Source organism: Bufo gargarizans, chromosome 9 (assembly GCF_014858855.1).
Source record: "Bufo gargarizans isolate SCDJY-AF-19 chromosome 9, ASM1485885v1, whole genome shotgun sequence".
In the NCBI taxonomy this organism is placed as follows: domain Eukaryota; kingdom Metazoa; phylum Chordata; class Amphibia; order Anura; family Bufonidae; genus Bufo; species Bufo gargarizans.
Window position 1 is genome coordinate 142549601 of NC_058088.1, and position 16518 is coordinate 142566118.

Consider the following 16518-nt stretch of genomic DNA (forward strand, 5'->3'; position numbering starts at 1 on the left):
TATTCAGAGAACCCCGAAACGCGTATGGTCCGACACCTCATACCGGCATGCTGGGACAGTAGCTCCCCTGGACTTCAAGTTTAAAGAGCTGTGATTAAAAGGAACGAGCACCGGAAGAAATAGCCACAAACATAGTTCTGTGAGCAGACACTCGGTTGACTCGGCATCCACAGCATATCTCCTTTGGGTCCGGACATAGGACAAAGTAACATCGACCAAGGTAAAGAAGTAAAGTTGCTTGAATAGGTGGGACGCCACCTTAGTGCACAGTCACCTTTACCTTAAACCGAGTAGGATCGGTGAATGTTTCACAAGACCTGTTTTAATACAATTGGGATTGCGGTTTTCTTTAAAGACTGATATAACAATTGCGGCTGTCTGAACTTCAACCATCCAGGCTGTTTCTGGCTACAATCAAGGGTGCGGTCCTTTAACTTAAAACCGACTTAAAACTGCCTGGAATTTTATATAGACCTTTGTCCGGATTGTGGTCATTCCAACCTTAGCTGCTATAATTATTGGCCACATTGCTGCTATTAATTTATGGTTATCCTTATGTGAATTTCTATGTCATTTTATATTGTATTTTATATTGCATTTTATGAGTATATCGATATATCACATTATATTTGATTAAAATTTTGACCTATAATCCATATTTGAGTGCCTGGTTTAATCCTTATACATTTTATACAATTTTTGTGACTGGGTGGGTCACTTAAACCAAGAGCACCTTAAATCCACAAATCAGCTGTAGTGATCCACAGATTTTTCGATTTATGTTATAAATGTATTCGATGAGCATAATCTTTTAAAAGAATACAACAGTTGCAATAATAACATCTCCTTGTATATTTTCCATGGTTCATAAAGCCGATATGTTGTATGGTGCTAGGTAGTCAGTTTAGAAGTTGTTCTTACCTCTATCTGCTGGCAAATTTGAATAAGTTTAGCCATTTGGGTTTCAAGTTCACCGCTGTGTTTGACCAAACTGGTGATATTGGATTCCAGAGTTTGCTATGGAAAAATGAAGAAACAGTAAAGATTAGATTTAAATAAATGTAACTTTGCAAATGTAAATGTATATTTGTGTAAATGTGCCTTCACACATGGCAGATTTTGCTGCAGAAAATGTTCTGCAACTTAAAGACATTTCTCTTCACCTGAACGGACTTGGAAAAATCTATGTGCTTCACACCAAAACAAGCCCATTTAGAAGAATGGAACAATTTTCAGTCGCAGAAATATTTCAGCAACAAAATTTGCCGTTTGTAAAAGTATATTCAGTCTGGTAAACATGTGCTTGTAAGAGGAATAGTTCCCAGGATGAACATTGCCCTCTGACACAAACTCACTGCATTATAATGATTTATAATGCTGTGAATTCTAGTCTGACCACGGCTGTACTGAATTGTACTGTATTGAATTCTACTCATATGAGCACAGTACAGTAGATCTCAGATCGGACAGGAACCCACAGCATTATACATTATTATAATGTTGTGAGTTTGTGTCACAAGAGCAATGTTCAGCCTGGGAAATACTGCTTTAACATGAACTGTCTAAAATTGCCCTTAAATTTGAATCATGAGCTGTAAAAGAACAAGACTTAAGACACTGTTTTGCAACTTTTAAAACTCCTGTGCAACAATATTTTGTTTTTTGTTTTTATGCCACGCATATGCCCCGAATGTCAGGTGCGTGGCAGTGACAGGCCATCAGTCCCGGCAAATTTACTAACATTTACGCCTGTTCCAGACGTAAATGTTGTTGCATATCTACTCCAGTCAGGGGCTAGAGTAAATTTCACTCAAGGTGCATGGACCATCAGAAGATGGGCCTAATTTATGGCAGGCATGCATCTTGTCAAATTAGGTGCTGTTTTATGATAAATAACCCCCAAAAGTTCTGATTGCATACAATTATTTTTTCTCAGTGCTTGCTGCTTGATCACTTTTTAGCTCAGCTTAGGGGAGAGCTGTGATTAGTGAATACATCTTAGGTCAGACTCACAAGTCTGGATAAAGGACCAGACCAGCTGATGGTTTAACCCTTTTAAGACCAAGCCATTTTTACCTTTGTGACCAGGCCTAATTTTGCAAACCTGGCATCTGTAACTTTATGTGCTAATAACTTTGGAATGCTTTTTACTTATTCAAGCCATTCTCAGATTGTTTTCTAGTAACATCTCATACTTGGTATGTTTTACCTTTATAATATAAACAATACAAAATGTATAGAAAATTTGAATTTCTACTCATTAATGGCAGATAGTGATACCTTATTACATAGTATCTACTTCCCTATATGTCTACTTTATGTTGGCATCATTATGTTCGTAATAACCCTTTTGAAAATTACATCTTATTTTTTAGGACATTAGACAGCATAGAATTCAAGAAGCATTTTTTTACATTTTTCTATACATTTTTTAAAACCTAGTTTTTCAAGGACCAATTCAGTTCTGAAGTCACTTTGAGGTCCTTACATAAAAGAAACCACCTATAAATGTCCCCATTTTAAAAACTACACCCCTCAAATTAAACTGGTCTTGCAAACTATGTTAACCCTTTAGGTGTTCCACAATAATTAAAGGAAAATGGAGGTGAAAATTAAAATTTTCAGTTTTTGCACCGATTTTTAATTTTAATCCAATTTTTCCTGTGACACAGCAAGGGTTAACAGCAAAATGAACCTTAATATTTATTACCCTGATTCTACAGTTTACAAAAACACCCCATTTATATTATTAAACAGCTGTATGAGCACACAGCAAGTCTCAGACAGAAAGGAGCAACATATATTTTTTTGAAGAAAAGATTCTTGCTGGAATGGTTTTTGGGTGTTGTGTCCTATTTGAAGGCACATTTAAGGCATCCCTAAAAATAGAAACCCCCCAAAAAAGACAAAATTTTGGAAACTACACCCCACAAACAATTTATTGAGTTTTTAATGAAGGCTGAACTGACCACTTCCACCTCACAGGCGGAATAATATTTAGAAACAGCTGTGAAAAGGAAAAATAATATTTTTTACAAGAAAAAGTTGCTTAAGCCCAAATTTTTCACTTTTAAAAGGGATAACAGGAAAAAATACACCCCATAATTTGTTACCCATTTTCTACTGAACATAGCAACACCCCATATGTGGTTGTAAACTGGTGTATGAGTAGATGGTAAAATTCAAAAGGAGTAAACTGGTGTATGAGATGGTAGAATTCAAGAGTAGCATCCGCATGAATTAGCTTAAATATATTTTAACCCCTTTCTGCATCCTCACGTACATGTACGTGAGCGAATGTGGCTCCTTGCCGCATCCTCACATGCATGTACATGATGGGATTGGGCCCAGCTATTACTGATAGCCGGGCCCCTGCTGCATCCACCGGCATCGTTGTGTGCGGTGATGCTGGCAGATTAACCCTTTCATGTGCGGAGGTAAGCGCTGACCGCAGCACGTGCAGGGTATGTAGAGGGAGGGAGCTCCCTCTGACTCCATCGCCCCCCGCGCTGCGCTGGCAGGGGGTCGATCGTTGCCATGGCAGCCCTGATGCCTTACACAGGCATCGGAGCTGCCAGCCTACAGAAGCCCAGGAGATCCAGCCTGAGCGAATGGTCTCCTAGGCAACTGTCAGCCTAGAATGCATTGTACTGAATTGAAACAGGGATCAAACCCTGAAAAGGTGAAGTTCCAAAGTGGAACAAATATAAAAAGTAAAATAAAGTGGGGAAAAAAAATTATAATAAGAAAATTTGAGTTTCAAGTAAAAAAAAGCGTCCTTTTTACTAAATAAAGTTTAAAAAAATGTGTAAATAATAGGAAAAAATAAAAGTACACATATTATGTATTGCCGCATTCATATATAGACCGGTTCTACAAAAATATCACATGATCTAACCCCTCAGGTGAACATTGTCAAAAAAGTTTAATAAAAACTGCTAAAAAAACAGCCCCTACCTAAAACAAATACCCAAAAAATATAAAAATATGGCTATCAGACTATGAAGACACTAAAACATGATTTATTTTTGTTTCAAAAATATTAGTGTATAAAACTTTAAAAAATAAAAAAGTAGGTATTGGGTAGATATTAGGTATTGACACGTCCGTAACAACCTGCTCTATAAAAATATCACATGAGTTAAACCCTCAGGTGAAAACCGTAAAAAAAACTAAATAAAAACCGTGTAAAAAGCTATTTTTGGTAACTTTACATCACAAACAGTGTAATACCAACCGATCAAAAAGTCATACGCACCCCAAAACCATACCAATCAAACCATCATCTCCTCCCGCAAAAAATGAGACCCAACTTAAGACCCTCACCTAAAAAATAAAAAAACTATGGCTCTCAGAATAAGGAGACACTAAAACATGATTTTTTTGTGTAAAACTTTAATAAATAAAAAAAGTATACATATTAGTTATTGCCGTGTTCGTAATAACCTGCTGTATAAAAATATCACATGACCTAACCCTTCAGGTCAACACCGTAAAAATAAAAAAAGGTGTTTTTTGGCACCTTACAGCACAAAAAGTGTAATACCAAGCGATCAAAAAGTCGTACGCATCCCAAAATCTTATCAATCTATCCGTCATCTCATCCCGCAAAAAAGGAGACCCTACCTAAGACAAATGCCCAAAAAATAAAAAACTATTGCTCTAAGAATATGGAGACACTAAAACATGATTTTCTTTGTTTCAAAAGTGCTGTTATTGTGCAAAACTTAAATAAATAAAAGTATACATATTAGGTATTGACGCTTCTGTAATCACCTGCTGTAATATCACATGACCTAACTCCTCAGATGAACACCGTAGGGGAAAAAAAAAAACGGTGTCAAAAAAGCAATTTTTTGTCACCTTACATCACAAAAAGTGTAATACCAAGCAATCAAAAAGTCATACAAACTCCAAAATTGTAACAATAGAATCGTCATCTCATCCCGCAAAAAATGAGACCCTACCCGCCCCCAAAAAAACTAAAAAACTATGGCTTGCAGAATATGGAGACAATAAAAAAATATTTTATAGTCATATTTTGTATTGTCAAATCCATAACAACCTGCTCTATAAAAATAGCTCATGATCTAACCTGTCAGATGAACACTGTAAATAACAAAAAATAAAAATGGTGCCAAAACAGCTATTTTTTGTTACCTTGCCTCATAAAAAGTGTAATATAGAGCAACCTAAAATCATATGTACCCTAAAATAGTGCCAACAAAACTGCCACTTTATCCTGTAGTTTCCAAAATGAGGTAACTTTTTGGGGTTTCTACTCTAGGGGTTAACAAAGTTTGTAAAATAAGTTTTGAATACCTTGAGGTTTCTATTGTAGTTTCTAAAATGGGGTGGTTTCTATTATGTAAGCCTCACAAAGTGACTTCAGACCTGAACTGGTCCTTAAATAGTGGGTTTTGGAAATTTTCTGAAAAATGTCAAGATTTGCTTCTAAACTTCCAAGCCTCCAAAAAAAAAAATAGCATTCACAAAATGATACAAACATGAAGTAGACATATGGGAAATGTAAAGTAATAACTATTGGATGTATTACTGTCTATTATAAAAGTAGAGAAATAGAAATTCGTAAATTTGCTAATTTTTCAAAATGTTTGGTAAATTTGATATTTTTTTATAAATAAAAATGTAAAATTATAAAATCACTTTTTATTAAACTATTTTTTTGCATCACCAAAATCTAAATCACATAACTTTTTATTATTTTTCCATCAACATAGTTGTATGAGGGTTTGGGCTATAGTTTTTATTGGTATCATATTTGGGATGCATATGACTTTTTGATCACTTTATAATACATTTTTGGGGGAGGGGAGGCAAAAAAGAACATGATCATTTTATAGATCAGGAAATTATGATACCAATTTATAGTTTATTTTATTTTTTCATTTTTTAATCTTATAAATTAGTAGATTTTGGGAAAGGGCAATTTATTTTACTTTTTTACAGTTTTTTTTTACTTTTTTTATTTCTACACTTTTTTTAATCAAGTCCCACTTGGATCTTGAAGATCCAGTGGGGCTTATGGCTGGACTATACTTTGCAATGCTTTATTATTGCAAAGTATAATACTATCTGTTTTACACCCATACATGGTAACACTGGATGCCTATGCAAGGTGTACAGTTGCTATGGCAACCATTGGGCAGCGCGGCAGCCCGATGGTTGAGAGAGGGAGCCCCCTCCCTCTATTAACCCCATAGATTCCGCGGGTGTCTACTAACCGTGGCATCTAAGAGGTTAAACATGTGAGATTGGTGCCAGCACTGATCTCGCTTGTTACAGCAGAGTGTCAGCATATAGCTGCCACTTGCTGCAGCTCAGGAATTGGCAATTGTAAAAGGGTTAATGACCCAAACTCACAGCATCATAAGGATCTATGATATTATAAGTTTGGGTCATTAAATCCACAGTTAGGCCAGGACAAACATCTGGATTCCAGAATATAAAGACGTGAATTTGGCCTGAAATTCACCTCCTGTTTATTATCAGTAGCATGGGAAGCAGTTTTTTTTAATTACAGAACTAGCAGAATTACCCACCTTTTCCACCTTACCCACCTTCGCACATGTTTGAGTGTGTGGTTAAAAAATATCCTTAGTGACCCCAATAACAGTAACATCTACAGTGGCCTTACAACAGTAAAGAAACATGGCTGTTGTTATGGAAACCTGGTGTAAAACTTTTTTTCAGTTGGGCAAGGACCAAAAGGACCTGCAAGCTACTGTTGGCCAAAAGGGGTCATGTGACCATGTGTATGTCAGTTAGAAAAAGACCTTCAAGCTTCTGTTGACTAATACGGGTCATTTGAATGTGCCATATTTACTCTATTTTTGAAGATTTCAAAAACAGTACGTCCTAGAGAGCTGCAACCCCATCCAAAACCTTTCTAGGCAATGGATTTACCTATAATCCAAATTTGGTGCAGACTGGTCTAATAGTTTTGCCGTGTGAGACAATACACAGAAATTAATTTACTGTATATATACTACACACAGAGCACAGTTGACAACTTTGCAGGGACTGTCCTTGGTTTTCAGAGACAGTCCTGGCAAATTCGGTCGGCAGAAAATGTGAGGGGCTCATGATAATTCCACCCATAAATCAGCGTTTCTTGTCGGAGTTGGGAGTTGCCAGGGGTGGGGTTTTCAATGTCCTGTTTTTTACCAAGCTAAACTTGGTAAGTATGACATAGAGAACTATGTCAAAGTTATTTTTTAAATGTTGATGACTAGGGCTTACAACGAATGAAAACCCAAAAGTTAGTATCCCAGAAGATTATAATATTATATAAGACCAATTAAGAAATTATTTTTAATATAAAAATGTTGAAAAGTATGTACAGCAAAAGCATTCAATACTTTGGGCTCCTTCTGTATGAATTACTGTATCAATACAGGATTGTATGGGGGCCATCGGCCTGTGGCACTGCTGGGGTGTTATGGAAGCCCAGGTTGCTTTGGTAGTTGCTTTCAGCTCATCTACAGTGCCTAACCAGAAATCTATGAGAGCTTAGATCTGCAGGAGAGTTCTGTCTTCATTTGTGCCAGAAAACTGGCATAAATTAAAATAAATTTGTCGGCCTGTCTGGCCACACTCTTTCCTCAACAAACCCCATTTGTCACGGCAGACAGGATACAAGATACACGGGATATAAACAAACAAGTGTCTAGGCAAGAAGCTGGAGATAGAGGTCACCTCCTGACAAATCCTTACCAGCTATTCCTAGACTTCTATGCCCACATTCAGACCCTGAAGGTGGGAAAAAACGTCTCCTCGTGCCTAGACTGAAGATTCCATAGAATCCCTAAGATGGTGAAAGGGGGAAAGAGGCAGCCTGCTCCCTCAGGACTTGGAGGGGGCAGGCGTCTCTCTAAGAGCCTAGACAGACAACCACAAGAAAACAAAACAAACTTATCTTTACTGAGCAGGAACAGCAAATCCTTCCTTTCGTCCTCTGAGCCAGACAGAAGCTTTAACCCGCACAGGACACTGGGAGTGGGTTGTAATTTAAACTCAAACCAATGACCCCACCCAGTGCACCTGAAGGGAGGTGGAATAGCTCAATTCCAAAACAAAAAGGCTACACGTGCTGCTAACCTGGCAGACCTCCGCATATAGCCTGAGCAGGGCATGACACCATTTCAGAAAAATGTTAAGGGCGGTAAAAAGTGGCAATTTTTTAAAAAGTCGCTGCTAAAATGTTGCACGTGCGACTTTTCAATGCCACTTTTTAGATGCACAGACAATAAATCTCCCCCTTAGTGTAGAGAGAAAGCTGAATCAGAGCTCCTTCTCCTGGATAAGATTTTCCAGAGAGATCTGTCATATGTAGAACTCAAATAAAATTCTAAAAAAAGAAAAAAACATCCACAAGCTCTGCATTGATCTGATGCTTTTCATCACAGTCTACATAATGTACACAAGGCCACGCAAAGGTTGCCTCTTTGGAGTGGGACCTACTCTAAATTGGTGCAGCACCACATAGCAAACACAGCCGCCAAACAAGCCACAGGCGGTGAGACCCAGCAGCCCAACAACTGCTGGGTCAGTATAATTACAAATATAAAACGCTGTAGTCCACTTAATGTACACAAGGACATTTATATACATTTTGATCAAAGTGCATAAGCCCACTCACTACGCCAAAGTTGCTTTTTTGGAGGAAACCCTACTCCAATTTGGTGCAGCACCACTTAGCAAACACCACAGCAAAAACACAGCACCCACAGCGCTGTGGGTGCTGTGTTTTGGCAGTGTTGGTTGCCATGTGGTGCTTGTCACAAAATGGTGTCTGTCTGAGAGACAACCCCCAGTATACATTCTATGATTGAAACTATTTGCAGCAAAAACTTGAAACTGTTAGGAATTCCTCTAAGGCTACTTTCACACTAGCGTTCGATCGGATCCGTTCTGAACGGATCCGATCATAATAATGCAGACGGAGGCTCCGTTCATAACGGATCCGTCTGCATTATTTTAGCATCTAAAAGCTAAGTGTGAAAATAGCCTCGTACGGATCCGTCCAGACTTTCAATGTAAAGTCAATGGGGAACGGATCCGCCTGAAGATTGAGCCATATTGTGGCATCTTCAAACGGATCCGTCCCCATTGACTTACATTGTAAGTCTGGACGGATCCGCACGGATCCGCACGCCTCCGCACGGCCAGGCGGACACCCGAACGCTGCAAGCAGCGTTCAGCTGTCCGCCTGTCCGTGCGGAGGCGAGTGGAGCGGAGGCTGAACGCCGCCAGACTGATGCAGTCTGAGCGGATCCGCATCCATTCAGACTGCATCAGGGCTGGACGGCTGCGTTCGGGTCCGCTCGTGAGCCCCTTCAAACGGAGCTCACGAGCGGACCGACGAACGCTAGTGTGAAAGTAGCCTTAGTCTATCATACATATGCCTTAAACTTATTTCCTGTTTACATTCCTTCTTGCTAAATGACCAAGCATGTGAGCCCACTCCTCCCACTTATATGGAAGGTATATAATGTGAAGCCCCCACCTAATAAATTAGAGTTATGCTTTGACCTTAACTAGAGTGTTGTGCATGCACGTATCTATTTATCTAATTTGGAGCAGTGTATCAACCTACCTGACCATTGATCAGAACCAGAACATTTTGGCGCCCAAAGTGGGGTTCAAAGGTTGGACCCCCCTGTTCCCGTTCCCCCGGAGATCAGACATAGGAGGGGCGCACTAACGGACACCGGGATCGCTACCCGTGATATGAGGTAAGAAAACAGAGTAATCTTGTCTATATTGTGTCCCCTGGTGTAGCCTCTTGTTATCTGTCTGAGGAAGGGGTGCGGCAGCAGTTGGGGCGCCTTTGAGGGCACGCAAGTAAAAACCCCACAGTAATTGATAAGATTTTGATACACTGGGTTTTATGTGTTATGTTGTTCTGATGTCGTTATGACCTTGAGCACCTGTGTATAAACTACTGAGTTACAAGGAAGCCTACCTCATTAGCCTACATCGTGGTACAGCCAGAGGCGTCTGTCCGGAAAGTAGAAGGGGAGGAGGCAGTCAAAACCTGTCCAAAGGTGTACTACGTGTCTGACTCAAAGAAGAACTCTGGTAGTTCAGGAACACAGGGTGCAAGCACAGGTTACGGACTAGACAGCTCCAGGAGATATTACATTATGGGAAATGTTGAAAGTGACTGCAGCAAAGAACAGAAATATAATGAAAATACAGGAAGATATTACTGTATGCCCAGGCAGCAGCCACCTTATAATTATGGTGTCATCAAGAAGAAGGGAGGGGTGGACCTGTGCCGTATGTGGGCAACAGAATCCTCCCTCCAGTGTTACGTGCCTCGTATGTGGTTCTTCACGCCCACATAGCCACATTCCTGTAGCTCCCCGGCACCTCCTACCCATAGCTCTTCATGAGACACCATCATATTCCCAGCCGGCTGGACTGTTAACCCCGGTAACCCAGATCCCTCCATCCTGCCTGTATGCCCACAAGTTCAAGCACTCTATCCCATGATAAATTCTGATGGCACATTCAATCTGCCACAGCAGGTTGTTCAAGTGATGGTCGGGATGAAGGAGGAGGAGGATTGTGGGGATAAGAACGCTTTCCTGCAAATATTAGCACTCCAAAAATGGCGGTCAGACTTGACCGAGGAGGAGCGGCGGATACAGTATGAGTTACATGAGATAAAAGAACAGATGAAGACTGTGGCAGGAGAACAGTCTGAATTTTTGAGATATGCAAATTAGACAATTTTATCCAAAGCAATATCCAAGAGGCCATCTAGATATGTGTCATTCACACCAAATCAGCTGTATTCAATTGTCAGTCAGTTGCCAGACACCGAGACCCACCTCATGCCATTTTACCATAAATTAGATCAAATATACATGACATATTGGTGTACATGGTCAGATCTACAAAGTATAGTAAAGAACAAAACTGGAGAATAATTAGCTCTCATTCTGGAGAAACTCAAAAAGCACTGTGTGCCTGTGTGCCCCGCACAATGCGTATCTCTGTTGATCAGTGAATATAGAGTGAGAGACAGGGGGCCATAGCTGGAAGAGGGGAGTGACGTCATGACATTGGCATGTGTGATAAGCGAGAACACTGTCTGCAAGGCCGAAGAGATAATTAAAAGAAGATTGTCGCATTCACACATGCAGGCAAACAATACACTTGGACTGTGATGACTCAGGGAGCACAGAATAGCCCCTCATGGTTTAGCAAAGCCATGTCCTCCGTGCTCCAACCATGGCAGGCAGACAACCCGGAGGTTGAACTCCTGCAATACTGGAGTTCTTACCCAAACTCATGGTGGACGCAACAGACCGCTGGGCTACTACTTTAAGCACCTTGACCATATAGCCAGAGTTTCCCCTTCCTGTGTCAGAGCTGTCCATGCTGCCAGATCTGTTCTGGACATCACATCTGACGTTGTGCTTGGCACCTCCTCACTATTTTGGTTCGCATTACATCTCTGCCATCCTCCAGCAGACACAACCCAAACACCTCACTGCACAACACCACCTCCATCTGCAGTGTAATCTGCTCCTGTCAGATAATGTCACCATTCAGAAATATCACATCCTTTACCCTTCTGCACTCCTTCCTCTTCCAAGGGGGGAGTATACTAGAGATTCAAGAGATGTTTATGAACAAGATCTTCAGGAAGAAGAACTATGGACCTCAACTGACTCTCTTTACCAGGAACAGGATCATGATGCATCACTATGATGGAAGCTGAAGTAGGGACACCACCATCGGTCCAAGACACTCCTCTGACAAACCCTCATTGGATTCTCTTTGTGGACGACTCAAGGTACGCGGATTACAAAGGGAAATTCCATAAATGCATGGCAGTCACTAGAGAGCATGAAGTGCTGTGTGCAAGACAATTGCGCCCAGACCAGTTAGCAAAGGAGGCTGAACTCATTGCCCTCACTGAAGCCTGCCTCATGGCAAAAGATTCCACCGCTAAGGCCTCTTTCACACTTGCGTTCTCCGGATCTGGCGTGTACTCCACTTGCCGGAATTACACGCCGGATCCGGAAAAACGCAAGTGTACTGAAAGCATTTGAAGACGGATCCGTCTTCAAAATGCTTTCAGTGTTACTATGGCACCCAGGACGCTATTAAAAATCCTGGTTGCCATAGTAGGAGCGGGGAGCGGGGGAGCAGTATACTTACAGTCCGCGCGGCTCCCGGGGCGCTTCAGAGTGACGTCAGAGCGCCCCATGCGCATGGATGACGTGCCATGCGATCACGTGATCCATGCGCTTGGGGCGCCCTGACATCACTCTGGAGCGCCCCGGGAGCCGCACAGACGGTAAGTATGCTGCTCCCCACTACACTTTACCATGGCTGCCAGGACTTTAGCGGTCCGGCAGCCATGGTAACCATTCAGAAAAAGCTAAACGTCGGATCCGGCAATGCGCCGAAACGACGTTTAGCTTAAGGCCGGATCCGGATCAATGCCTTTCAATGGGCATTAATTCCGGATCCGGCCTTGGGGCAAGTCTTCAGGATTTTTGGCCGGAGCAAAAAGTGCAGCATGCTGCGGTATTTTCTCCGGCCAAAAAACGCTACGTTCCGGAACTGAAGACATCCTGATGCATCCTGAACGGATTTCACTCCATTCAGAATGCATTAGGATACAACTGATCAGTATTCTTCCGGCATAGAGCCCCGACGACGGAACTCTATGCCGGAAGAAAAGAACGCAGATGTAAAAGAGCCCTAATATCTGCACGGATTCCAGATATGCCTTTGGAGTGGTTCATGGCTTTGGAATAATATGGAAGGCACAGGATTATATCACAGTTGCAGGAACCCCAATCAAAAATGCCTCAGCAGTAGCGGCCCTAATGGCAGCAGTACTCCTGCCCACTCAAGTGCCAGTGATCAAGGTAAAGGCCCATATACGAACTGACACTCCTGATGCCAGAGGAAATGCCCTAGCTGATCAAACAGCGAAGAGAGCAGCAATGGAAAAGGAAACCTGGTTGAAAGAGTCAGCCCTCGAAGAAGAATCCGGACTCTGAACACAGGGAAATAGAGTATGCCAACCTAGACCTCTCTATCCACTAATAGCCGCAATAGCTTATGGGCCCACCCACCAATCCAAAACCATCATGAAAGAGCTAATTGATAAAATATGGGTGGCCCCAGGGATCACACCCATCCTGGTGAGACATACTCAAGGGCTGCCTCATCTGCGCAGAGTGTAATCCAGGTAGAACCGAGCCCACGCTCCGAAAATGTCTCCCGAAGGCCTTATAACCATTTCAGAGGATACAAATTGACCACATCCAGATGCCAATGTGCCAAGGGTTTCAATATGTGCTGGTAGTGATAGACTTGTTCTCTGGGTGGCCAGAAGCCTGCCTCGTCCGAAATCAGACAGCAACTACTACTGCTAAAAAACTGATGCAGGAGCTTGTCTGTAGGTTCGGAGTACCTGAGGTCATTGAGAGTGATCAGGGCCCAGCATTCACTGCCAGATTAATCCAAGAGGTCTGGTAAATGGTAGGGTCGCACCTGGCTTATCACACCCCCTACAGGCCCCAAAGCAGCGGCAAAGTTGAAAGATTGAACGAGGTGTTAAAGTAAAAAATGCTGAAGATGACCAGGGAGACAGGGCTCAATTGGGTTCAGTGCTAGCCTACAGCACTCTTTTCAGTTAGGCACACACCAAGGCCTCCACACAAACTGACACCATACGAGATCCTTTTTGGGACAGGGGCAAGAATGGGACAGTATTTCCTGCAACAGTTGCAAATGCATTATGAATCTGTTGCCAAAAATGTGATAGCTCTGAGTAAACAATTGTCTAACATTCAGTACATGCACAAGTTTTCTCTTCCATTCCAGATCCTAACTCCCTAGAAGGAAGCCACACTCTGAAACCTGGAAAGTGGGTAGTGGTCAAGAAGCAGATCAGAAGCACCCTCGAACCACGATACGAGGGACCTTACCAGGTGCTGCTGACCACCCCAACTTCTGTAAAACCAACAGGGAGACCTAACTGGATCCACGCATCAAACTGCAAAAGAATACGAGTGACAGCTCCTGATATCGAGGATACCACCGCTGAATCTGCATGATGCCTGTTGCAACAGTTATCGCTCTGCTACTTTTTGTCTACACCTACACAGTCACATATACACAGAATCTTCCAAAGACAGGAGGACACGTGGCCATCACCCAACAAAAAGAGAAGAATGGCTACATATTGACCACTTTCTGTTTTAATTCCTCCAGCACTCACGTGGCTACCTTAAAATTCAATTGCTGCAGTCTAGTATTGTGCCCAATGCCAGCATGGCAATGTAGCATGTACAAAACGGGCAGCCATAGATCCACATATATCTGTGTCACTGATACCCGTATGGGGAACAGTGTAACTCATAGGGAACAGTTGGGGGAACACGGGTGACCCATGGGGATACTGACCTCAGAGTGCCCGAGACAAAAAAGACAAAATGGGTAAATCCTTGCTTACCCGCATGACACTGTTTAAGAGTGGAAGATGCCACCCAAGTGGACAGACAGGCTCCAATATGCCACTTACCCTTACAATAGAAAACCCCAGCCCCAATGACGCAGGGACATAACTTATAGGCACCTGGATGGGGGTAACTGCTGGGGACATGAGCATGAACTACATAATCTCACAAAGATAGAGAAGGGTCCATCCAAACCCTACACTACCTTCCTTAGGCAGATGACAGCCATAGCAAACCCCACCTTTGAAGATACTATGGCCGCCGAGACAAGATTTTCTGACACCAACCTGTCATTAGAATGGATGGAATACAATGCTGACACACACAATAAGACCAACTTGTACATATGCGGGGGGCAAGCCCACACCTAGGCACAGCTTCCTCAGCCTATACACCAACACTAGTGTTAATGACTCTGCTTGTGAAATGTGGAAGAGAAAATACCCCCTGGTAGTAAAAAACCCCAAACCAGGTGAAGGCATAACCATATACTCCGGTAACTACACCTGTTACTTCAACCCTGGCAGTCAGAGATTCTTGGGCAACTTCACAGAGGGGTACTGCTCATCCTACATCAACCTGTCCACTGAAACACAGAATCAGAGGGTATCTTTGGGGGACATCTATTGGATCTGTGGAGACGGAAAAATAAGAACTAGGTTAGAAGGCAAGTGGTCCAGTAAATGCGCCCTAGCGAAAGCCATAATACCCCTTCACATACTAGAAGATGACCCCACAGTTAGAGGGTATACTAAAAAAAAACTATTTAGGGAGGTCAAAAAGGGAGCTTTGACCCACATGTGTATAGACGCAATAGGAGTCCCAACGGGGGTCCCAAACGAGTTTAATCCCTACTCTGAATAGTGACAATCAACAAGAACATCAACTGGATAAACTACATATATTATAATCAGCAAAGATTTGTAAACTACACCCGTGATGCCCTAAAAGGAATTGCAGAACAGTTAGAGGTTACTTCTGCTGTGGCCTTTCAGAACAGGATGGCCCTAGATATGATCCTAGCTGAGACTGCTGGAGTTTGTAAAATGATTGGGGAAACTAGCTGCACCTACATCCCAGATAACACTGGCCCCAAAGGGAAGGTAACTAAAGCAATAAACAAGCTTACTAACCTCTCAGAGGAATTAAAACGCAACTCAGGGATAACAGACCCATGGGATGAGTACTTTGGATGGTTCAAAAATTGGAAATCCTTCCTCACCCAGATAGGTATGGTGATAGTCCTGATGCTAGTATTAATGTTAGTGGTGTTATGCTGCATTGTACCCTGTGTCCGAAAAATATGTTAAAAAATTGTGATTTCAACTGAACAGTCCATCATACTGCTATATGGTGAAGATGAAATGGAAACCAAAGCATTCAACATAAGTTCCCCCACTAATTACGATGCTGTACCGAGATAGGGAAAGATGAATCCCAGGGTACTTTCATAAGTCCGATTAACCGGGAGTCTACCCAAAAGGGGTAGGTTGTCGCCAATGTGGGTGAAGAGGATTGCAAATGGTATTCCCAGCGGATCACTAGGCAGGGAAAGTTCTACAATCAAGAATCTGTTATACTGTTATAGAATAGAATGGACACTTGATTGTCGCTAAAAATGGTGTCTGCCTGAGAGACAACCCCCAGTATGCATTCTATGATTGAAACTATTTGCAGCAAAAACTTGAAACTGTCTATAATACATATGCCTTAAACTTATTTCCTGTTTACATTCCTTCTTGCTAAAAGACCAATCATGTGAACCCACTCCTCCTACTTATATGGAGGGTATATAATGTGAAGCCCCTACCTAATAAATTAGAGTTATGCTTTGACCTTATCTACAGTGTCAGTGTTATTTCTCCCGCCGTGCATGCACATATCTATCTAATTTGGAACAGTGTATCAACCTACCTGACCATTGATCAGAAGCAGAACAGTGCTGCGCCAAATTAGAGTAAGTCCCAAGAGGCAACTTTGGCTAGGATTCAGTTGAGTT

At 42.0% G+C, this 16518-nt stretch overlaps 1 protein-coding gene across 2 annotated transcripts in view; it reads right to left on the minus strand.

Annotated features, from left to right (window-relative positions):
• MID2 (midline 2) overlaps positions 1–16518 on the minus strand; it is a 603653-nt gene that overhangs the window by 391081 nt on the left and 196054 nt on the right. For both annotated transcript variants that reach the window (XM_044306559.1, XM_044306558.1), the window contains exon 2: positions 922–1017. In XM_044306559.1, coding sequence (XP_044162494.1) covers positions 922–1017 — 96 coding nt within the window. The remainder of the gene's footprint in view (positions 1–921; positions 1018–16518) is intronic.